Source organism: Dendroctonus ponderosae, unplaced genomic scaffold (assembly GCF_020466585.1).
Source record: "Dendroctonus ponderosae isolate FM_Combo_2020 unplaced genomic scaffold, Dpon_F_20191213v2 Dpon_F_20191213_1, whole genome shotgun sequence".
In the NCBI taxonomy this organism is placed as follows: Eukaryota; Metazoa; Arthropoda; class Insecta; order Coleoptera; family Curculionidae; genus Dendroctonus; species Dendroctonus ponderosae.
Window position 1 is genome coordinate 14,966,809 of NW_026017110.1, and position 23,559 is coordinate 14,990,367.

Sequence of the window (23,559 nt, forward strand, 5' to 3'; positions counted from 1 at the left end):
TTCAGAAGTGCCAAAATTAGGAGACCCTTTCTGTTTTGCAGCCATGAGTGAAACAAAATTTTAAAAAGGTCTCGAATTTCGGTTAGAAACAACACGTGAAAAACGGATGGTGCAACTCATTGAAACTTAAGTCGGACTTAAATTTCAAAGTATACTTAGGTAAGGACGTGCTTAGAAGAAGTTTGGTGCAAGTGGGCATTAGGAACCTTGAACGTTATTAGCAATTTGAATAAGTTAGTTTGTTGTCATTCGATTGGCTATCCTGGCAATGAACGGTGCGGCGGTGCCAAAAGTGCGGAAATCAACATAGATCTAGGAAAAGTGAAATTTCATCAATCTTACCCGCTAATTAAATAGCGATATTTCAGAATGAATTTGACAATTTGTTTTAAAATGAAATGTGCATTTATTTGGAAATTTTCTTTTAATTGTATTTACCTTAAAGGAATTTACCCCAACAGTACCGTTTTTAATGCATATTCCGTTTATTAAATTACTAAATTTTGAAAAATGAAGACCGGAAGACTTGATCAGGCAATAAGTAAGATATATTTAAAAAAAAATAATTTAAATAATTTTTCATAGAAATGTTTTCTGATGTACATTTCCTGATTCCGTAATTTGCGAGACTACATTTGACATCGCCGCCTTAGGCCGATTGTAATGTCAGTGCGGCCGCCATTGACGATTCAGTACTTAGTGGATTGCCCAATATCTGATATCGTGTTTAGGTGTTCGCGTCAAATCTGTGTGTATGTTGAGGAAACTTGTGCCATTTATCAAGTTGATGATGTTTATCGGAACTAACCAGTGAAAGAGTTTGAAGTTTCTGAAGGTAAGCTAAAGGTAGGTAGCTGAAGCTAAGTAGCATTTTAGGTATAAAGTGATTTAATTGTTGCAACATACGTCAGTAGTGAATTGAATGTTCATCCGCACTCACCAGAGTCTAGTTTCGTTTGAAAAGCTGTTGGGCCCAAGTAGATTTAAGTGATTTGCCCAATCTCAAGCGTTTAACAAAGCAATCGCTCAATTTCGTTTCTTTAATGTAATAATAATAATAATACATTCTTATGACGCGTTATTGATATTAGCCACGAGTTATCAGTACATACACTTGGCAACATCAGATGCTCTAACTTGTTGGTAACCTCAAATTTCTGTTGCGTAGACCATATGCAGTGAGGTTGCCATTTGTTTGTATTAATCGACCTCGTTATAGTCACACACAATTTGTTATTATTATAATAACAGTAAATGTTAATGTCATTAATGAAAAGTGTTTATAATTTTCAGTTTTGTGGTGAATGAACGCGCTTCAAAATGACCACGCCGGAAGAAATTAAGACCGAATATACGTCGAGTTTGGCCGATTTGACTTTCAATAGCAAACCGTTGATAAATGTATTAACAATGTTGGCCGAAGAAAACCTGCCGAATGCGAAAACAATAGTGGAAGCTATTGAAGAACATCTCTATAAGGTCAATATTTATTTGTTACTCCAGTATTCTTAGTTTAGACGCCTACATAATTATTCTTATGGGGCCAATTATAAGCTACACTCAACTATAAATTGAATAACTTGGGCACTTTCAGTTAATACTAACTGTTTTTGATACTGCTTGCTCCATCCACAATACCGTAAATTCATTGGGGTCTTACCGCGTTAGACCACTTTTTAATCTGTATAGTTGTCAATTAAATCTATCTAATAGGCATGTCCTGATTCCTTATAATACTATGTACTAGAATAAGCTCTTGGTTATCTGGCAAAGTTTGAAAGCCAAACTCAAAAATGAAACTTACTAGACACAGTGAAGAAAATATAGTCATAAAACCGAAGTCATTTGAAAACTGTGTTAAGAAATTATTTTTTTAACGTTTCATCAATTTTACCACTTTGTAATATGAAGTGAATGTGTGTTTTTGAGTTAAAGGGTTTGGCTTGCAAACCCTTTAAATAAGATCATATTTATCTATTTCGAATCAATTTCGTTTTATCTGCTTCGAACTTGTTTCAAATAGACTTTCAAACATTGATTTTGAATAAAGCTCAAAATGATTGATGCTCAAAACCTTGTTACCTGGCTAGAAATTGAATCACTGGAGCTTCCAATTTTGGCAAACAGTCAATTCTCTGTATTTTCTCCTCAACCCCATTCATTCGTGTATGAGTTGCAATTACCAAAGTTTCAAATCCGTGTGAAAATCGAAAAAATACAATTTCAATTCCATTGCTTAACAGTCATTAATTGATTCCAGGAAACCTTTTGATAAAAACTGCTTCTGTTTCAAAGTTTGCCTTTTTAATTGGGATTCAAATGTAATTTTCCGTTCGAACTTCTTTTTACCAATTTCTCTGTAAGTTTTGAAATTTCTTGCCAATGAAATGTAAGATAATAATTACTAATTCCACCCGGTACCATTAGGGGCATGTGACTTTCATTTCAATCTTCATGTTCATTAAATGTATGTTTTACAACTTTTTTGAGTACTAAATCCCTTTTCCGATAAATTGTAATAGTGCACGGCTACCTTCATAAACATATTTCCGAGCAAGTCTTTCATTATGTTTTTATTATCTACCACGATTTCGAGCAGTGTTTTCCATAGTTTCACATTGTTTAATTGTTAAAAATTCTTGATCATTTCTGCATTATATTCTGCGGGTTTTTTCAAGTCGTCATTTAAAGTTAACTAGAACTTAAGGTTTTGGCAGGGTATTTCCAGATGAGCACACATTTGTTTTTGGGGCGGTTGACTAAGTTATACTTTGGTATTTTGTCACTTGTCAACATTTGATTCGAAAACAGCCATCAAATTTTATCTAAGATCTTTTTCCAATTTAATCAATTGTAATTATACATATAAATGTTTCATACAAAACGTAGGTTTTATCCAACTCTAATCAAAGCAAACTAGTATATATGTTACTGGCAATGTACAAAATGCGGAAATCTGCACAATGTCTAAACATTCCGCAAACTAACTGATCAAAACCCGACAGGCACTTTACAGAATCACTACTGCTTTGGAAAATCTGCACATTGACTACGGTGCTTTAGGCAATCTGCAAAATGCCGTACGTGCTAGTCAATCTGAGTGTTTAAAATTTTTACTCTTCACATTGACTTGGCAGTGTGCATAAAGCTGATGCTACGAAACTTTGCTACTTACTTTAGTGTCATTTGGTAATTGCGAGCGAAAAGAAAAAACTGGTGAAATTTAATCTATAATGCAGTGTACAAATATTTTTCACTTATTGTAAAATTATTTCGTTTAAATTAGGTTAATTAAAATTAACATATCTCTTATCAACAATAATAACCTAAATACAAAACACAAGTCATTACCTCGATAATAATGTGAAAGATATTTTGATTTTTGCGTATATTAATAGAACTAGGCTCAGTTCGTGTTAATGTATGTTTTCTCATTGTTAAAAATTGCCGTTTTTTACACTGCATTATAAACCTGAATACCAAATTGCTTCAAAACAACATATCCACAAGACGCTATTAGGACTAATAATCAAAAGGTCACACATTTGCTAACAGAGTAATTTTTACAAAGTGGTTGTAATCTGTAATACAAAACAACAAAATTTGCTTGTAAAGAACTAAACAGCAAAGTTCCGTTGCAATAGTAAAAGCAACGGTATCCGGTTTCATGCCCACTGTCTGTCAATATGAAGATTAACCTGATCTGATCAGATTGACTAGCGCATACGGCATTCTGCAGATTGTCTAAAATACCGTGCCGTCAATGGATTACCCAAAGTAGCAATGATTCTGCCAATGGCCTGGCGAGTTTGTCACTTTGCAGAATGCTTGATTTCGATGATACATTGCCTGTAACATATATGTATACATGGCATTTATCATACAATGTACATGGAATTTAGACTATCAAAAATCAATCTCATCATAATTTTTAAATTTGATTGTTAACTTTAGAATGTTTGACGCCACAAGTTACATTTAGAATTATATTAAAATTATTTTTTGTAACGACCAAATACATACTCTATTAGTTAGTCACTTTTCAAAAAATTTCTGTTCAATAACTAAAACAATTTCCAATAGTTAACTGGCCTAATGTGGCTGTAGCTCTCAATTTAGTCTGCTTTTACAAGTTCTTCTTATATCAAAATTGGTAATTTAATTAATACGTGGCTATTTTATTTTAACTAGTTTCATTCAGTGTGGCTTGACTTAATCTATAAACTTTGGTTAAAATTTGAAAATCTAAATACTAACTTCAAAATTAATTGATCGACTAATAGTTTAATTAGCAACATAGTACGTTCGATAGAGTTTATGGCGAGGCTAGATGGTTGTCAAAAAAGGAAACTAGATATGTCTCCATTTGAGTTATTTTTCTGTTTTTTCTAGATTGAGAACTCTCTTAAATAATTTTATAAATATCGCAATTGATTTATTCAGATGCGTTTCACGTTTTTAATAATGTTCACGTTTTCTTTCGACGGTGGACTTGTCAGAAAACCAGTTTATATACTTTTCAAGTCATGCAAAGCAAGTTGCATCTATTCCTTAACGTTGAATATCTTGAGTCTGTCATCTATGAGCTTATGAGCTTTTCGGTGCTAAAAAAACTACATGACATTTTCTTAAAATTTTGTAGATCCATCTAAACCACCCTGGTTTAAAACCATTTCTATATAAATATTTTTAAGATTATTTCCAAGTGGAAAATATTAGACGTTGAGTGGAGCATTAAATTGGCCTTGTAAATAGTTGATTATAAGCGTATTTTTTGTGATATATTTGAATAAAGGTTTGAAAGTAAGGTGGGCCAATTTTTCCATGACATTTTGCTTTTGTTATTTTTTATCACATTACAGATGATTTTTACATGTAAGGTAATATAAGACATTCACATTTCATTGCGAACATTTGCAATAGTAATGAGACTCCAGTGTAATTCAGTTATTGAAATAATGACATGGGATACTGATCTTAAGAAAGTGTTATAGATACATCCTTCTACATCATGTTAATTTTTGTGTGTACTTCTGAAAGTTACTTTTATTTGAGATGTGTTCCAGACATCATCCAAGTCAACTATAGAAAACGGCATTTAGAAATGATTTTGCGTTGCATTCTTGCAAATGAACATTTTTTGACATTTCCAAATGTTGCCTTTTCAAATTCATAATAAAATGTTTATCGACAAGCTGACTAATCGTTTTAAACCGAAGGATGTGTAAAATAACAACGAAGTGCAGATCGATCAAACCTCTTTAAATTAACATAAGGTGAAAATAGCTTTTCTTTAAATAAATCAGATATATTATCGTAGCACTGTGTGTCGGAAATAAAACTACACAAGGAAACAGCAGACATAAGTATATGTATGAAACGTTTGTATTGAAAAATACAGATAATATTAGAGCATCTACATTTGCAAACCTGTCCTTTACCAGTCCACTAATAAGTAAAAAGTCGAAGTTGACCACTCATGAATTAATGAGAATAATATTATAGTAATAGAATATGATGGTCTCAGTGTTTAACTATATTGTGTAATTTGTAGCAGTCCAGTGTTTAAGGCACACCAGTTATGTAACTCGTTGATTACTTACGATTTCTTATTCTTCCCATTTCTTGCTATACACACATACGTTTGTTCTGCATATATGTTCCCAAACTGTTAGAAGAATATTATAAGAAGTAAGGCTTACGAGACAAGCGGAATCAATGGAACTAGTGATGGCTGCCTTCTAACAGGACAAGCACCACTGAAAAAAAAAACTGGAAAAGGGGAAATATTGATATCAAATATTCTTTGTCCACATTCTTTGTCTGCAATTTGAGTTGGAAGCATATTCCTTGGCTGTTATGAAATATTGGACCTCGAGCTGAAGTTATGCTTTTTGTTTGACGGAGTTCAGATATCTGCAAGATATATTATTTTTGATTGGTTATATATTATGGTTTCATTCTGCCTCAAGTTATAGCTTTACTGGTGGTAAACACTCCCAGGACTTGAACCAAATGTCGTCTATATTGCAGAGTTTTCGACAGAAATATATATAATTGTGGTATTAAGTGGGTGTATTCGGACACGTTTGCAATGCTGTAAAAAAGTGATTATATTTGGGAAAAATCTAAAATTTGCAAATCAGAGTTGTATTATATGCTTATTTTAGAATATAGTTTTATCATAATTAACTCCACCTCACTACAGGATGGAGTTGCTTGCAATAAATTGCAATGCATCATTGGTATATTTTTATTAACTCGCTCAGTCTAATAAAGTGTTTTCAAGAATGCATTCATCAAATCACTTTAAAATTCTTACATAGGATAGTTCGGGTTATCACAGTAACATTATATCATGATAAATCCGTAGCAAGTGTTATTATCATGTATGGTGAATATATATCGACTTATTTTAGTTGACTCAGTATTTGCAGAGAATCAGATTTTTGAGGCATTTTCTCATCAATGATTTCCTAATGTGCTTGAGTACCTTTGGGTGTAGCATTTTATTATGCTGGTGATTAATAAAAAGTTACCAAGATGTTTTGAATTTTTTTAAATCGTAAACCAAAGGTAAACAAGCAGCTTTTCTCTTTTCAAATACAGGTCGCAACGGACGTTAAATTGCCAATTTTGTACCTCATTGATTGTATAGTGAAGAACGTCGGAGAAACATACACGGGCTTATTTAGTCAGAACATTGTGTCTACATTTTGCACAGTTTTCAAGAAAGTAAGTATCTCTTCTGCTTTGGTTGCATGTATCGTACTCACAATAATAGTTTTAGTATAATAAAAAGAATTGTTTTATAGACAAAACTTAATTTGGAACTATTTTTCGATTCCTTTGCCTTTAAATATTGCTGAATGTGGTGATAGCGTTAAGTATTTGCTATACTAAATCAATACTCTAATGGGACTTCATAATACCTATTACTTTTAAGTTAATTTCAGGAAATACTATTTATCGTTCGAACATTTCAATTTCATTTTATCAAATTCCGTACTTCTTCTAGATGATATATTCGAATTATTGGACAAACTCTTTTCTGCATGCACTATTTCTTCTCACTTATTTCACTAATCTAATCATATTTGTCTTGTTATTATTGGCCCTTCTTTCTAAGGTGGATGAAAAGACCCGATTGGAAATGTTCAAACTACGACAAACATGGAACGACGTTTTCCCACAAATGAAGCTGTATGCTATCGATGTTCAAATTCATCAGATCGACCCTGCCTGGCCAGTAACTGCCCAACCAACAAATAGTATTCATCTGAACCCCAAGTTTCTCAAGACTACTGTAAGTTTTGATTCTCCTTTTTGTGGATTGCCAATCCATAACAGTATTGTACTATTTTCAGCCTGCCACAACTAAGAGTAAAGTTGCTGCTGCCTCTCCAATAGAAGTTGTTACTCCAACAGCTCCTGTATTGCCAACCAAGCCGGTTTCCGCAGATTTGGACAAAGAAACTCGACTGATGCAGGAGCAGTTGATGCAAAAACAGAAGGAGTTATTAGAGCTACAAAGAAAGACCTTGGAACTGGAAGTGTTGCAAACGCAAGTGAAGTTGCAAGAGCAGATGAAGGCTGGAGGAGTGCCTTCTGTGGCCACAGTAAGTTTAGGAACCTTTCTTCTCCACGCGTTTCTTATTTTGAATGTATTTCCCCCCATCAATTGTTTATATTACAGTCAGAACATGCAAAAAAATGGCATAATATAGCTAATATCTATATATAAAGATATAATTCCTATACATATGCCATAGACTGCTGATAACACTAAATATGAAAATAATAGTTACCAAGGCTATTATCAATATTTTCAACTTTCGCAAATGTGAATATTTTTAGTTGTATGGTAGGACAAAAATGTAAATATCATGTATTCGTTATTTGCAGAACATTTTATTGAAACCGGAAGTTGCCAAGCAGTTCCTTCCAGATGCAGTTGGGAAACCTAGGCCAACAGACATGGTAAATGAATTAATATTTCTTCCCGTAATCCTAAAAATCCCTTCCCGTAATCCTTAAAAGTGGAAATTTTGAGAGAGTTGAGAAACTTAAAAATTGTATTAATAATTTATTTGGATTGCAATTTTTTAAACTTAACTGTTTTTCAGATAAATTCCTTGGTTCAAAAACCCCATACCAACCAATTAAAGATTAATCCAGTGAACTCAGCTTTGGCTGCAGCTAGGCCAATCAGAGATCCACGTTTGTTACGTCAACAACAAGATAAACAAACATTGGATAATTTATCTCAACAAACCACCGGTAGTGCTGGCATGCTTCCCAACAGTACAGTTCTTGACACCAATAAACATATAACTAATAAAGTAGGTGTTAGAAATTTTAGCAAAGATCCTCGTTTGTCCAGTAGGAATGACAAGAAAAATAGAAATGCTAGTAAAACGCGCGATGATTCTTCGCTTATTCGCGACTCGGATCCTAGTCAAAAAGTCGACAAAAACTCTCGTGCCGACTTTGATAAATCTATAAACGATTCGAGGTTTACTTCCAGCTCCAACAGCAATTTATCTAGTGCTAGTTCTAACAATTTACATCCAATGTCTAAAAATAAACGGGTACCTGGTAAAAATCGGAAAAGGGACAAACCAGAAACAAAACGGAATCACGATTTTGACACGACCACCTTTCCGAATAAACGCGAAAAGGTGTCCCCCAAGGAGGAGGAGAAACGCTCCAGTGACTCGAAACAGACATCTTCCACTTTTAAAAATGTAAAGGGTAAGAGTCGCAATTATGTCAGGCGCAATTTGGTGGACAGCCCCCCGGTGCAGCAGGATGATGATGACCTCACAGCTTCATCTAATCAGTCAGACAAGAATGACAAAAATTCGTCTGCAGAGAATCTAATAGTGAAGCAGAAGTGTAAGTTTTCTTTTTTATATTTACAAGAATTTTTCGAATATTCGAATACTTTACATTCCTCTCACCGATTTCAATTTTTGGGCAAAATGTAAAACAACTATTCTAAACTTGAAAAGAGCTGAAATTGAAACAAATGTATTTGGTTTTTATTAGTACCAATTTATTTGAGTATTAGTTTTTTATATTGGAGAGTTGTGTTTTGTTTATATAATTATCTTAATGTTATAGCCCCCGAAGCAAGCACACATGTTTCACCAATTAGTTCCATGGATGTCGACTTACGGAAGTCAGCACTAACTTCAACCAAGAAGAGATCGTCTGAAACATCGGAGCCACCGGCGAAGAGAAAAAGCTTTGATGTGTAAGTGTGATTATTATTGTGAAAACTTCCCCTTCTTTTCTTCCCAACAAAGTCTTTATCAATTATTTTTTCGCAGGCTGTTTGGGAGCGAAGATACCGACTTGCGACAGCTACCTATGCACGCTGATTCTGAACGGAAAGCTACCGTTATAGAGCGACCGCCTACGCCCCCACCGCCAATCATATCCTCCAAGAAGGATGCAACCGTCGTTCAGGAGATGACATCTTTAGCTCCCAAGAAAAGTAACTTCGATGCCGTCAGAGCCAAGCTAGCGAATGCTACCAATCGGGAGAAAGTGATGAACAAGTCATGTAAGTTTTTATTAATATTCTACCAACAATATGTGCGTTATTATATGTTATGCATAATAGTAAATTTTTTAAATGCAATTTTGTTCGTACCGGAAATCCATGGACTTCGAAAATGCTTCCAAGAATATTCGTATGAGAAAAGACACCAATGCTCGTATTTTTGAATGAATCTCAAATCAAGAGTTAGCTCGCGCTGCACAAGGTCGAGGTCGTTCTTAAGCCCGATCTTCGTTCTATATCGAGTTTCGCTTTACAATACGCAAGTCTTGGCCATTCTCGTTCTTGAGACTCTAATGCCCCGTATAAACCGGTTGGAAACGATACTCAAGCCAATACTCGGCTCATGCTCCGCGAAGTACGAGATCGTCCTCAACCGACAGATCGATTTATAAATAGTATTTCGTGAATTCTCGGCGAAGTATCGGTCGAGTATAGATTGTTAGTATCTGTGAATTCAATCTACATCTGTCAATTCAAATTAATGTTTAAAAATTTAATTTTACTTCGTTTTCGTCAAAGTTCCGGAGTTCATATCTAGGTAAGGTTTCGGTACCACTCAGGGATCGGTCCGAATCCATTGAGAATACTTATGTTATGAAATATTCGTTTATATTATGTTATGAAATATGGTCTGAAACCCAAAATCTTCGTGTATTTTAACTTTCCCTGTTGTGGCTAATCCATAATAATAAAAACAGATCCACTTTTTTAATCCTATTTTGTCGTAAAAGGGTAGTTTTCATTATTAAAACTTACAATAAATTCAACATAAAATATAATATGTAAACAATTAAAACATTTTTTAACTTGACGAATTGACAGATCACCCAACCAATAGAAACACTTTCGTAACATCGTATCATAGTACAAACGGATGCATGGGACACGGGCTTTCGGCCCCAGAAATTAAACAAAATGCAATGTTGGCACTTATTTTACCCATGCATAATACTTGCACTTTTCGACAAGGGAAATTTCCTTTAAATAACAGGCATAAAGTATATAAATAAAATAAAGTAAATTTTTAATATATTGTATATTAGGAAATATTTTCCTAAGGAGAAAATATGAACATTTAAATGTCGTAGTCGTTGTTGTCTAGTTGTTCGTAGTCGGCTTATAGTCGCCAAATAGTATTCATTAATTAGGATATATTTTCAATTCTGTATATTATTTTACAACTTAACATGATTTTGTTTAGCACTTCGTGTTAACAGCATTTGTTTTTACGGTTATTTATCTCATAACTGAAAATACACAATTACTGTTGGTGTTTGCGGAAGCACAGTTTCTTTGAAAAATCAAATATCTGAATTAAAGGTGAACCTACATCGATCCAAATTCAACGCATCTTTAAACTTAAACTAACAGCACTCGCACGAAAGTATACTATTCCATTTACATATAACTCTTTTGTGCAGTCTGGTAACACTGCACAAAGTATGACGTAAATATGCCATACTTTGTGCGCAATATGGAGGTTTTATCAGAGTTTGTAAATGTTTTCTAGCATGATTCTAGGGACCATCCGCATTTTTTAGCTGAATGTGTTTTATTTTCAGTATGATTTAAGGAAAAATTAGAAAGAATGCCAAAATCCGACAGACATAAAGTACATGAGCTCCAAGTTGAAATAACTGTTAATACCTGGAAATTTTCGGAAAAAAATGTCAATATTTGTATCGTACTCTCCAAGATAGCCCCTACTATCCTTTCAAAAGAACGACGCCAATTTTGAATCACCTTGTATATGAGTAGCGTGCGCAATATAATATCAGGAAAAGAGTAGTCAAGAATGTATTTTGTGTTATACTTATTTAGTTTGTAATAAACGACCAGCAAATAATACTGAAATAAAACGCATTAAAATTTAAAATTGAAAAATTCATCAGAATTTAAGGTGATAATTACAATAACATCATGAACACCAATGAGGGGAATAATTTTTAATAAAATTAAAGTGATAAACGTGTGACATCCCTTGCCATTTATAAACAGTGACCAGTGTTGTATTTGATCCCTTAAGTAGAGCCATAGTTGAACCCTATTAAACGTGCCTAACTGCTTAAAAATATTACACTGCGTTCCTGTTATAACATTTTGGATTTCAATCATATAATGTAATGTTTGTAAATATATTTTCCATGCATGCCGCTCGATATAAATCAATGTTGATCCCAAGCAAATCGAGATTTATGATAGACTAGCTACGTCTATCTATCAAAGTTTTTGAGACTATATTTTACAAAGTTTATAAACTATATGTCGTTACAAACACCCAGGATGATCCCCCTGTACGCGAACATATGAATAGAACCGATAACCGATGAACAAATGAAGCAAGTTTCGTTTCGATTCGTTCGCTCATCGAGTAATGAAACTAATATATCAGACTATGAAGGCTTTCACGGCCGGTTAAATTACATTCCAGGAAGAAATTCCGATAGACCACGGCTTCAAAGCCCGGAAAACATTCCTAAATGTAATGAAACTAATATACATCGCGAAACGATGATGATAGTCAATATTATTACAGACACAAAGCTATTTTACTTTTTTATCATAATATTATATTAGTAATTTATTTCTGTGCATTATTTAAATGCTAAATCTTATAGAGCAATTTTTGTTTCAGTCCATAAAAACAAGATCCAACAAACTTCAACTGATAAAGATTTGCGACCAATAAGTCTTCAGATATCATCTGAAGACGAGAAGGCAATTCGATCTGGTCATATGACAAGTGAGCAAGAGAAGCAATTCCTGAATAAATTCTTGAGCCAAATCGAGCAAGATAAATTGCGTCAAGCTAAGAAAAAAGATCACGAAGAAGCGTTAGTTGATATGTCTCTTCAAGAGATCAGTGATGAAGATTTCGGCTCGGATTCAGAAGATAGCCCAAAGGCTTCTTTATCTCATCGTGCGATTCCATTCAATGATAAAGATGAGAGGTTGCGCATGCATATGCCAGGCCCGATGGGTCAAGTGCAACGTGCCGATAGTGTGTCATCCACATCAGACAATGGATCTTACATGTCAAAAGGAGATAATCGGCGAACTCGTTTTAGAGGCGGGAGTGATTGGAGAGGAAGAGGCCGTGTACCTCTTCAAGGTCCTCAACCAAGACCACCAATAAGACCGTGGTTACATCAGCAGCAACATCCTAGATGGGGAGGATCTTTTCCTGATGACTCTTCCAGAAGTCCAATCGCAATAAGTCCGAGTGAAGACTTGGAAATGACAATAGTACACGAGGAAAATAAAACACTGAACATTGACGGAATTCCTAGAGACATTCGAATCTATAATGAAACCGCCATTATTTTCATCAACTATGATGACCCTCGTGAAATTTCGTTCCAAAGCGGTGCGCGAAGAGTGATTTTTAACAACAAAGAGACGTATTTACTAATGTTTGGGAACGATTACACGGAGTGTACAATAAACAATTTTCCATTCCGCGTGAAGCTTGGAGTTCCTAGCCGCGAAATATTTATTAACGATCTCGGGTTTGAATGCTTTTTTGGTGGACCACCAGTTCACATCTGTGTGAGCAGCATTAATATGACAGTGCAATTAGACGGACCTCTTCCTCAAGTCAAAATAGGAGAGGTCAAGAGAACCGATCTTGTGGTCGGCAAAATCAATCTCATCATCAACGCGACCCTAATGATCCCCGTGTTTCTCGACGGCAAATTGCAAACGTTCATGGTGGAAGGCGAGCCGTGTACAATAAAATTTGTAGATGCATTGAAAAGGGTGTTAATAAATGATGTGCCATTTAATGTTGAATTTGGTGGTCTCCCTAAACCTTGTATTATACACGGCAAAAAACATTTTATACGGTTTTCAGTTTTGCCAAAAGGCATCAGACCTGGGTTTGTTCGAATTAAAGACATGGAAGGGGAAGAAGGTTCCAGCCCGGTTCGAGATGAAACCAACATTCAACCTGTACTATCTGGGCCTTTAGAGGCTGAACCTTTGCGGCCTGATACCAGTAAATTGAATCAAGCGAGGGGACATCAGTCTCCAGATAATGGACGTAATTCCCCAGGCTTCTTCAACAATATATTGCAAACCGGTTTAGGTAAGTTACGATTGCTGTATGAGACTACTACACAAATTAGCTGTATTTGTACTTGCCATTTGACTGATTATCATTGAAAACATATAAAATACATAGAATTGTGGTGTGTGTGGTACACATGCATGGATTTAGTCGGGAAAATTCTATTTGTACACCAATCAAGTATGTTTTGAACAAAATTGCAATACTGGCACGCCAGTTTCATTTTCATTCTGAACATTAATTTCATGGTAGAATAGTGTGCGGTATGTCCATCCATCCATACGAATTTTGTTAGGATTTCAAATGCCTGTTCTCGTTGATCTCTACTTTTGTAAGCAGTACTATGTATCCCATAAGCAGGGATCAGATTGAGAAAATATCATTGTATTCCAGATATTTCCTGTTTTTTGAAATTCAACCAAAACTGACATCACTTTATATTTCGTTACTATTACTTTATTTTGATTTATTTTCCTGACTTCGGTTACTATTACTTTTATGCAACATTACGCAGAAAAAGTTTCTTTTGTATTTTAGTTTTGGCATTGGTGCTGGTTCAAAATCTCATCAACAGATTATGAATGTATGCTTTATATTAAGAACACACACATTTTAATACACATTATTTATAACTGAATTTTTATCTATCTTTTGCTTAATACTGTAGCAAAGGATTGATAGTTATCTTGATGCCCATAAGCACAAAATTAGCACCTTCTTCTGCAATCTGAAATGGTAAAATAACTATTTCTTAAACAGTAAATATGTTTTCGCCAGTTAGCTGAAATAAGTACAATTTTTCCACCATATAATACCGTTTTGTCACAATTTATTGACTTAAAACAACACATAGCAAAAAATTGCATTATATTATTTAATTAGCAAAAAAATTGGTATCTATCAATCTGATAAAAATTAATCCGGTCTTTTTTCCAAATTATATTTTGCGGTATAATTATTATGTCATCATGGCGGTACACCCTTTGAGAATATGTAAAATGTGTATTGAACAGACGCGTCTTTATGCAAGCGAGGTGGTATTTGCAACATACATTCCTTTAACAGGTGGCAAACGGAGAATCTACATGCTTTTAGGCATCAATTTACAATCAACGTTTATACAGGGATAGTCAACCACAATATTATATGACCAGTAAAATTACCTGAACACTTTAATGCTATATGTGCAACATTTGCAAAATCAACTTTCAGAATTACTCCAAGACCAATATTATTGCTGTATAAGAGTATATAGAGTATAAGTGTGGTTTCAACATGACGGTTGCCATGTCCACTATGCTCATCAATTGATTATAAGAGAACACCTAAACAACGTTTTTGCACATAGATGTGCGAGTGGACTTCAAGGTCGTATTTTGTGGCCACTACACTCGCCGGATTTAAGTCCACTAAATTTTTATTGGGGCTGTCCGAAAGAAAAGTTTACTTCCGGCCTACAGGCACTCGCGAAGAGGTACGGCAAAGGGCTTTTAGAGCAGCGCAGGGAATTAGCCAAGCTCAACGTGGCTCAATACAAAGATGCCGAGTCTGCCGCCAATGGGGCTCACTTTGAACATTTACTTTCAGTTTTTCTCGTTATTTGGAATAATATTTTGTACTGTTATGTATGGGAAAAATTGTACATGCCTCAGATAACCGACTACTTTTTGTGTTTATCGACATCTAGATAGCTATCCATCCATTGCTACAGTATGAAGCAAAAGATAAATAATAAAAATGGAGTTACAAGGAATGTGTAATGAAATATATATTTTTAAATGCAAAGCAAACATTCAAAATCTGTTGATGGACTTTTGACCTGCGACCATTTCCGAAACTAAAATATTAGTACGAAATATCAAATGATGGGAGTTTTGGTCGATTTTCAAAAAAGTTTAAATATCTCAAAAAGCATAATATTTTTATTAGTACTATTCTTTCATTTTCTGACTTCTCAAGGATGGACCTTTCAACAGGCGATGTATTGTCGCATGTTTACGGGACACACTGTATATTATAATATATATAGTGTGCCCAGGATACGCTTTGAGATTTCAGAAACCGTCACTGATTGCATTGGGATGTAATATTAAAGCATTATTACACCAGAGAAATAATTCCTGTTGGTTCTGAAGAGCTGCGGATTAAAGCCAAAATTGGTGATTTTGTTCTTGGCAACATTTTAATTTAGTACCTATGTGTGATTACTTAGTGACACTAACATCGACATTTCTAATTCTAACTAAAGCTTATGCGTTTATTAGAGAATCTCCTTTGAAAGCGCCTATTATTAAGCGTTTTAGTACGAGTTCAGTTTAAAAAGTAAGCCCGTTAAAATGATCTAAAACTCGATATGGTTAAAATATTTCAATTATAAGTAGAATTTACACAAATTTATGAAAGCAAACGCTTTAAATTAGCAATAATTGCAACCTGACAATATTTAACATTTTTTAGGTAACCTTGACGTTATATCTAATGTGTTATCGCAATCGCTTACGCCAGCTCCTTCCACTGGAGGCTACCAAGTGGAACTTCCAGGTCTTGAACCAAGTGCTACCCCGGCAGTGAGTAGCACTTCCACTATCAACGTACCAGCGCCCAACCCCACGCTCAATATAAATGAGTTGTTTCAAAAATTGGTCGATTCCGGGTTTCTCACTACTCAGGACAATAAGCAATCTGATGTCGCGATTACCAATCCACCTGTTTTTTCCGTTCCACAACTTACACTTCCGAAAGAAGTCGCTTCGTTTGTAGGTAATGGAAAAGGTAAGTACTCTTTTGCGTGGTTTGATAATTTTGATAATGACGTTCCTGTTCAACTTGAAGGAGTTCAGAAGCCCTACGGTTTTCAAGATCAGACCTCATCGAAACCCCAAAAGCGTAACATATCAACTGCATTGAAGCCGGTTAGTTTTGGTAGACCGGAAACCTTAAAGATTCGGCAGGGTGCTTTATATGCTAAACTTTATACTGGCATGCAATGCTCAAGTTGTGGTATGCGATTTTCGCCAGAGGCCAGCATGTGGTACAGTCAGCATTTAGATTGGCATTTCCGACAAAATCGCAAGGGAAAAAAGAATGCACGAGTCGCAAACAGCCGAAAATGGTACTATTCATTGGCAGATTGGAAAAACTACGAGGAGTTGGAAGATTTGGAAGAAAGAGGTGAAAAAAATGACAATAAATATTTGTCAGTTTCATTTTTTGCAGTATGTAAGTCATTTCAACATTAATTATTTTTGCAGAGAAAAATTATTTCGATCAACAACAACAAGTAGAGGTGGCCGAAGAAGCTGAAGAAGAAGTGGAAATTCCCAGCGTAACTGCAGACCCTGGGACTACCGACGAACGTTGTTACGTATGCAGGTAATTACCGATTTTTAAAGAACTGAGTACTTATAATTTATCCGATTCGAGTTTCTTGATATTTATCGATTATGTTTAATCTAGGGATGTTTTCGAGCAATTCTTCAACGAAGAAAAAGAAGAATGGCATTTGCGGAATTCTGTGAGAATTGATGAAAAAACGTATCATCCAATCTGCTATGAAGACCATCAAGTAAGTTTTTCAATGCGGTATTGATAACTGACTTCACACTTCAACAAAACGATTTTAAATAATGTTTTCCTGATTAGCACCTGTACATTTTTAGTAATGTTCGTGAATCGCGTACAGTGTTTCTATGTAAACATTAGTGTAGTATTTTAGTCATATAATTAAATTTGATAGAAATCGAGTATGGACCAAAGTAGGACTGAGGACGAGACTCCTAGTAAACTGATTCCCGGTTTAGAAATTGTTTTGGATGATGATGATGAAGAACTTCCTGGAACCCTTGATGAAGTAGTATCGCTAATGGATGACGCTGAGGAGACTGTACCTGAAGATGCACCTAGTCCAGTAAAAGATGAAGGTAAGATTTTATAGAGAAAAAATTCGAACATTATCTTTCACCGATTGTTCTCATCCAACTCCAACATTTACAGGGTGTCCCAAACACCTGACAAAACAACCTATATTTTATTTCAGTTTCGAATTGACATGTAAATTTCAATTACTTTTTTTTATGTCTATAAAGTACGAATGAAAATGGATTGTTTTTTAGTTATTCTGTTTTAACTATAAACATTCGTATTTTACTATATTAATATTTGGTTTGGAAAATATTTGTATTTGAAACTAATTTTCAAACTGAAAAGAGATAGATAGCACTTAGATAGCAAGTGTGTTTTATTCAGAATAAGAAAACCTTTTATTTTTCTATCTGTTTTCGTTTTATAAATTAATTTTTTTTTAATTCCTCAATTATATTTGGCAGGTTACAACATTTGATTGCGGTTGGCTTTAGAAACAAATACACTTAAATGTATGTACTTAGATACTTAAAAATTTACGTTTATTAATATAATATTAATTTGAGAAAGAAATTATAATATTTAATAGAAAGAAATACCTTAAGACGCAAATACGACAAATTAATAAATAGTTAATAATAGAAGTAGCCAAATAAAATTGCAAAAATTAAAGCTGTCAGCAATAAAACTTTTTTCAGCTTTATTTTGCAGCAAAACATTAAAAAAATCAAAAATGAAGCCCTACACACGAAAAAATTTACGTAGTCAAAAAGGAGGTCGCGTATTTGAACATTTTTTAAAGCATACCTAATATGTATACAGGGTGATTTACCTAGACCGTGCATTAGAAGTTTTCCAACTTATAGTTGTTTTGGAAACTTCAGCCCTCTCGACAGGGGTTATTTTACGTTATCAAGCCGCACGAACGAAAGTGCTCAAAGTACTTGTCTACTGATTACTGGAGAATTCTTATTTATCTCGTTTCGATATGGCCCGCATATGCTGCTAGTCGCAGCTACGATATACGGATTTCGATATTTGAACAAAGCAAAACGGCAAATGCCTGCCTTATGATTACTACCAGATTGCATGAAAAATTCGTCGTCGAAGAAGGCCAAAAACTAACTTAAATGGTTTTGTCAGCCCTTGCATACATAAAGGCACAACAGTCATTCGGTCATAACTTATGGCTGACCCAGCAGCTTCGAAACCAATCACAGATACTTGTGAGACAAATAGGCTTTACAAGAATAAAACATGTTGCCACTTAATTCATTCCTTTCATGAAAACAACGCAAGTCCGGAGTCTGTCACTGTATCAATATAATAAATGTCGAAAAATCAGTTTTTTTAAATGGCACCTCCAAACTTTTTTCATCCTGTTTGAAAATTTTGCTATGATTAAACAATAAGAAACTAAACTAAACAGATCCAAAAAAGTTAGTAGGTGCCGTTAAAAGACTAATTTCTTGACATTTTTTATGTCAATGTTTGTAGACTGCAAGCACCCATATGCTGCAAAATGGGTACCCTAGTGTTATCTGAGCAGTTAGCTTGGGCTTTCAGGTAACTACCTACCAAATTTGGGGTTTGAATTTAGAACTGTGCCTTAGATACATAGAGCTGGTTCCATAAACATCTGTAATTGATTTTTTTCTTAAACAATTGACATATCAAAATCTGTACGAGATAAGTTAGTAAAACTAGGGTTACCCAAACTATCAATTGGGAGACTAATCCAACCGTGATAAAAAAATTGGGGTTTGTATTCAAAATAAGAAAGTTAGGTTCTAGTTGTCGCACACCCTGTATAGCTAGCGGGGGCTAAATGCAATTCACTTGGTTTCGTCACGACTCGGTTATGACCGGACACAAAATTTGAAGTTTCTAAAACAACTGCAAGTTGGAAAACTTCTATTGCACGGTCTACGTAAATCATATGACGTATTTATAATTTGTTTTGTTTTATTTTTTCAGCATTCTTTCCGTTAAATCGTGTTAAATTATTATCAAATTGATATTATTTTATTATAGTAAATAAATGTTATCTATTTATTATCAAGACTAAGCAATTGTTTGTCAAGGCTATTGCGATCCAATGTTGTAGTGACTTAGCAAATATAATGCAAGGAAGGGAATATGGATTAATATTTATAAAATTTTGTCGAAATTCGATTAAAGTCCTTTTCAACAAGAAATGCGACTCAATTTAAGTAGCACATACATATTTCCTTATAGGAGAAACGAAATTAATTATTCGAGTGGCTGCATCTACAAATTTATCATAATTACAGTTTGTCAGATATCGATCGCGGCGGTTTCCGGTGGGACACCCCGTATAATGGTGCCACTAGAAAAAAGTTGTTTTTTTTACTTTTCAGAAGCACTGTATAAGTATGAATATTTTTAAAGTATGCGTTTAGTACCTTTACAATATGACGAGAATTTAGAAACAAATAATCCTGGTTAAGCGTAAACTTACTTTACTCTATCGTTGGAACACCCTGTATATACTTTAATTCATAAGATGGAAAAAGTGATAATCGGAGTCAAACCTATGATGGTAAAAGAAATACTTGACACTATTTCTGTTGCAGAAGTGAAAGAAGATGATGATGATGATGACGTTATTTTAAATGAAGTCGCACCTATCAAGATAGTTGTTGATGATGACGATGACGATGAAGAACTTCCGGCCGAGAAGAACTTTAGCAGTCAGCCTGTTGTCATTAAGAAGGAAAAGAATCTTGAATATGATGACGGTTTTATGGATGTAGGCGAGATCGTATCTTTGCAAGGTGTGGGACAAGTTAAAATTAAGAGTGAACCTGTAGATGACGGTAAGTCCTTTAAAGTTCATTTGAATTAAATTTTGCATATTTCAATTATTTTGAACATTTCAGATATGCAACCACCTTCTTTGAACACGGACGAGCACAACTTAGTAGAAGAAGATCCTATCGATCTAAATGTCGATAATGAAGAAGTGTCTGTTTCGAAACCGGTGAGATCCCGTCCTGAACTGATCGCCTCCATGGATGGGAATGTGGAACTAGTAGCGACTACCCCAATGCCAGTGCCCACAACAAGTTCCGGAGGCCCGAAAATCAAAATAAACATTTCGAAGCCATTGCCTGTGATAACTCCTAAAGACATTAGTACTGGTTCTAGTGATAGTGATGTAAGTAAGTCCATCGAAGTTCCTATGGAGGAACCGGAGATCCTTAGGTATAAACCTGCGCTGCAGAATGTACCTTTAAAGAAAATGCCTCCAGTGAAAAAAGGTCATGAAATGATGGGGTTGTGCTCTATTATGTGAAATTATGGTACCAAAATAATTGTTTTGTGTGGAAAATATATTGTTATCAATTTTTGTATTACTATCGATCGCATCACTGTAAATTTATTGTCCCACACCTACAGTAGCAAATTATAACAATAAAATATTAATTAATATTAGTATATTGGTTTTATTAGTTTAGCTACTAAGCTCATCAGTCCTGCACTTGCAATCTTTTTAAAACTGCTCAAAAAGTTATTAAAAATTAAAAAATGGTTAATATAGCAATTGTACAGGTTCAAGAAAGTGTAAATGCGCGGGGCCAAAAAAATATTCATAACTTTGCGCCTGGCACAAAATTAAAAAAGGTATTTTTTTTCAGGTAGGTTACTTAATAATTGCATTATGCAAAATCTGTTTGTCCTATCTTAATCGACCTTGCGGCTCTCGTTTTGTATTGCAGTCAAGTAATTTTCTCTGAATGTATGGCGTGATTCGGTAATTTTTTCAATGTTAAATAAATAATTTAAGATTACCTTGTTTTTACGGATTTTTTCGCACTTTCGAGCTTTTTGCAACAAACATTTGAAATCTACGCATATCGGAGCAACTCTATCTTGTAGACAATTTCATAATGAACAAATTTATAAAATTTATAAATTTTTTCTCTAAAATGCATACTAGGTGCCGAGTTGTATGCGATTGTTTCAGAGAAAAAACGGATTTTTTTCACTTTTTCGTTGTTTATGCAAATAGTACACCTTTTCAAGCTGGCGCACCGCGATATTTTCAGTAGGTATACCATTCCCAAGCGATTCCAAAATTATTGTTTTCGCTGCATGGAGAATATCGACTGTATCAAAACAATAACTCTTTCGCAACCATTGCTTGAAACGGGGAACTAGTAACTTGAGAATATGTATTCCTTTCAATCGACTAACATATTTGTACACACCACACACTCGTAAAGGCCTGGTATGCACTTATAAAAGTCCGACTTTTAAACAACTGTATGTTTAACGTATATCTGTGCTTCCACAAAGATATTTGAACGTATGATGACTACTAGGTACCCTCGAGAATACCATGAATGTTCTAACTTGTTACAAGTAGTAAGTTAATCCATTCCAGGTGCGCAGAAAAGTGCTATAAAAGTACGGTAGTTTATTAGTGTGCTACTTCTACCTCTAACTTTTGGTGTGAAAAGGTTTATGAAAAAAATTATCTCATAAAAGAACCGGAGTATCACATCACACACGTTCACGTCCAACACATATGTTATAGAATAAGGCTTATGTCACACGCATCATAGATATAGACAAGTCTCACGTCATTTTAATTTAGTAAGTGAGGTTAGGGCAGAGACAAGTCAGGGAGGAGAAGAAGAAGCCATGAATAACAGATAAAAATGTTAAACTGAGGGGCAAATAACTGTAACTAAATATAGGTGTTATTTAATCTAATCTAAATATAGGTGTTATTAAATCTGCTTCCAACTTTAGTTTTTCTAATTCTAAGATAAAAGCGAAGAATGCTATTAGATAACAAAATTAACATTGAAAATTCTTTTTTTCTGGATGTGTTGATGCCCCTCAGATGAAACGCCTCTATTCCACCGTATTTCTGGTTGCATGTAGAGTAAATATAAGTGAATTGTCATTTATTTATTTTTATTAGTGCCAAAGCTGCCAAATACTCAGTAACGTTCGAATTGCTCAAAACCAACTTAATTCCAAGATTTCGAAATCCTCACAATTAAGATAAATTATTTCAATCGTAATTTGATCAACGTCATTAAGGAGTAATCAGAAGAGATTCTTATCGAAATAACCGACTAGTTTTCTGTGGTGCAGTCTGGAATGTGAATCAGAGTCTATTATTGGACTTTGGATTTATTTTTAATAGCTCATTTTACCTGTTTTCTACCACTCAAAGCCGTTCTTCAGTTTGGGCAAATTCGTTGTTGGAGGCTCCTCTATCATGTCAGACAATCCAGAAAACCGCGATGGAATTGGAAGGAAATGGTACAGAAAGGCTACACAGCGGTAAGTGGAACGATCATTTATTCATTTTAACTTTTAATTTAATTTATTAATTAGTTATCTTTTCTCACAATGTCTTGAAATTACTTTTAATTGTATTTATACTTGATTAAACACATCGATCATTAGGAGTTATTCAGATAACTTGCAATGCAATTTGCAAAATTGGATTATTTACTAATGTATTCCTCAGTATATGGTGATTTCTAGAAATGGCTATGAATACTGGGTTAAGATATTTACAACTTGCAACTCAATCATAATTAATTGCCTCCTACACGAAGATGCTACGTACCTAAGTTTAATAACATCACTTTATTCTTAATTAATCTACCTGTACATATAGCCAAGTGAAATGATTGGTTGTAATTTGGAAACGCAGCTACTTAATTGCAGTTAATTTTTATTAATTATATTTTCGCAGCATCCAGATGTTATTTAAGTAATAAAGTTCAAATGCCTGAAGGTTGTGTACGTGTCTGTACTTAAGTTTGAAAAATCAAGTTTTAACATTATTTGAAACTCTAAGTGCCACTTTTTCGCTTCTCATATATAGAAACAATACATAGTTTCCAGATAACACGGTACAATTTTTATAAACCAGTTTTTCGGGAAATGTATATTACATTTCAATAAAACATGAAACCTATTCCTCACTACTTGGGAAGTGTTTTGCCTCTACTTTGCATACACTTACTTACTACTTGTATCTCTACTCTGTGTGTGTTTAGTGTCT

The 23,559-nt window shown here is 34.4% G+C and overlaps 2 protein-coding genes across 6 annotated transcripts in view; both read left to right on the forward strand.

Annotated features, from left to right (window-relative positions):
- The first annotated feature begins 667 nt into the window (after positions 1-667).
- On the forward strand, positions 668-20,960 carry LOC109544082 (pre-mRNA cleavage complex 2 protein Pcf11). 5 transcript variants are annotated; one of them, XM_048670511.1, is made up of 17 exons: positions 668-846; positions 1,294-1,479; positions 6,610-6,735; positions 7,115-7,306; positions 7,368-7,619; positions 7,906-7,980; positions 8,127-8,898; positions 9,127-9,259; positions 9,336-9,571; positions 12,207-13,658; positions 16,098-16,412; positions 16,473-16,811; positions 16,892-17,012; positions 17,097-17,205; positions 17,377-17,560; positions 20,099-20,341; positions 20,405-20,960. In XM_048670511.1, the coding sequence occupies exons 2-17, from the start codon at positions 1,321-1,323 to the stop codon at positions 20,818-20,820; spliced, it is 5,124 nt and encodes a 1,707-aa protein (XP_048526468.1). In that variant the 5' UTR covers positions 668-846; positions 1,294-1,320; the 3' UTR covers positions 20,821-20,960. The 5 variants fall into 5 exon arrangements, with proteins under 5 accessions (XP_048526468.1, XP_048526471.1, XP_048526467.1 ...); XM_048670514.1 differs by having other exon boundaries at positions 7,130-7,306; XM_048670510.1 differs by having other exon boundaries at positions 668-835.
- Positions 20,961-22,450: 1,490 nt separating this feature from the next.
- The window catches only part of LOC109535948 (cytosolic purine 5'-nucleotidase), a 29,299-nt gene continuing 28,190 nt past the window's right edge, over positions 22,451-23,559 (forward strand). Inside the window, exon 1 of the mRNA XM_048670518.1 lies at positions 22,451-22,826. Coding sequence (XP_048526475.1) covers positions 22,762-22,826 — 65 coding nt within the window. The 5' untranslated portion in view covers positions 22,451-22,761. The remainder of the gene's footprint in view (positions 22,827-23,559) is intronic.

Coding starts and splice junctions, on each gene's coding strand:
- LOC109544082 (XM_048670511.1), top strand. CDS start 1,321: ATGACCACGCCGGAAGAAATTAAGACCGAATATACGTCGAGTTTGGCC. Junction 7,981..8,126: donor AACCTAGGCCAACAGACATG/GTAAATGAATTA, acceptor ACTGTTTTTCAG/ATAAATTCCTTGGTTCAAAA. Junction 9,572..12,206: donor GAAAGTGATGAACAAGTCAT/GTAAGTTTTTAT, acceptor TTTTTGTTTCAG/TCCATAAAAACAAGATCCAA.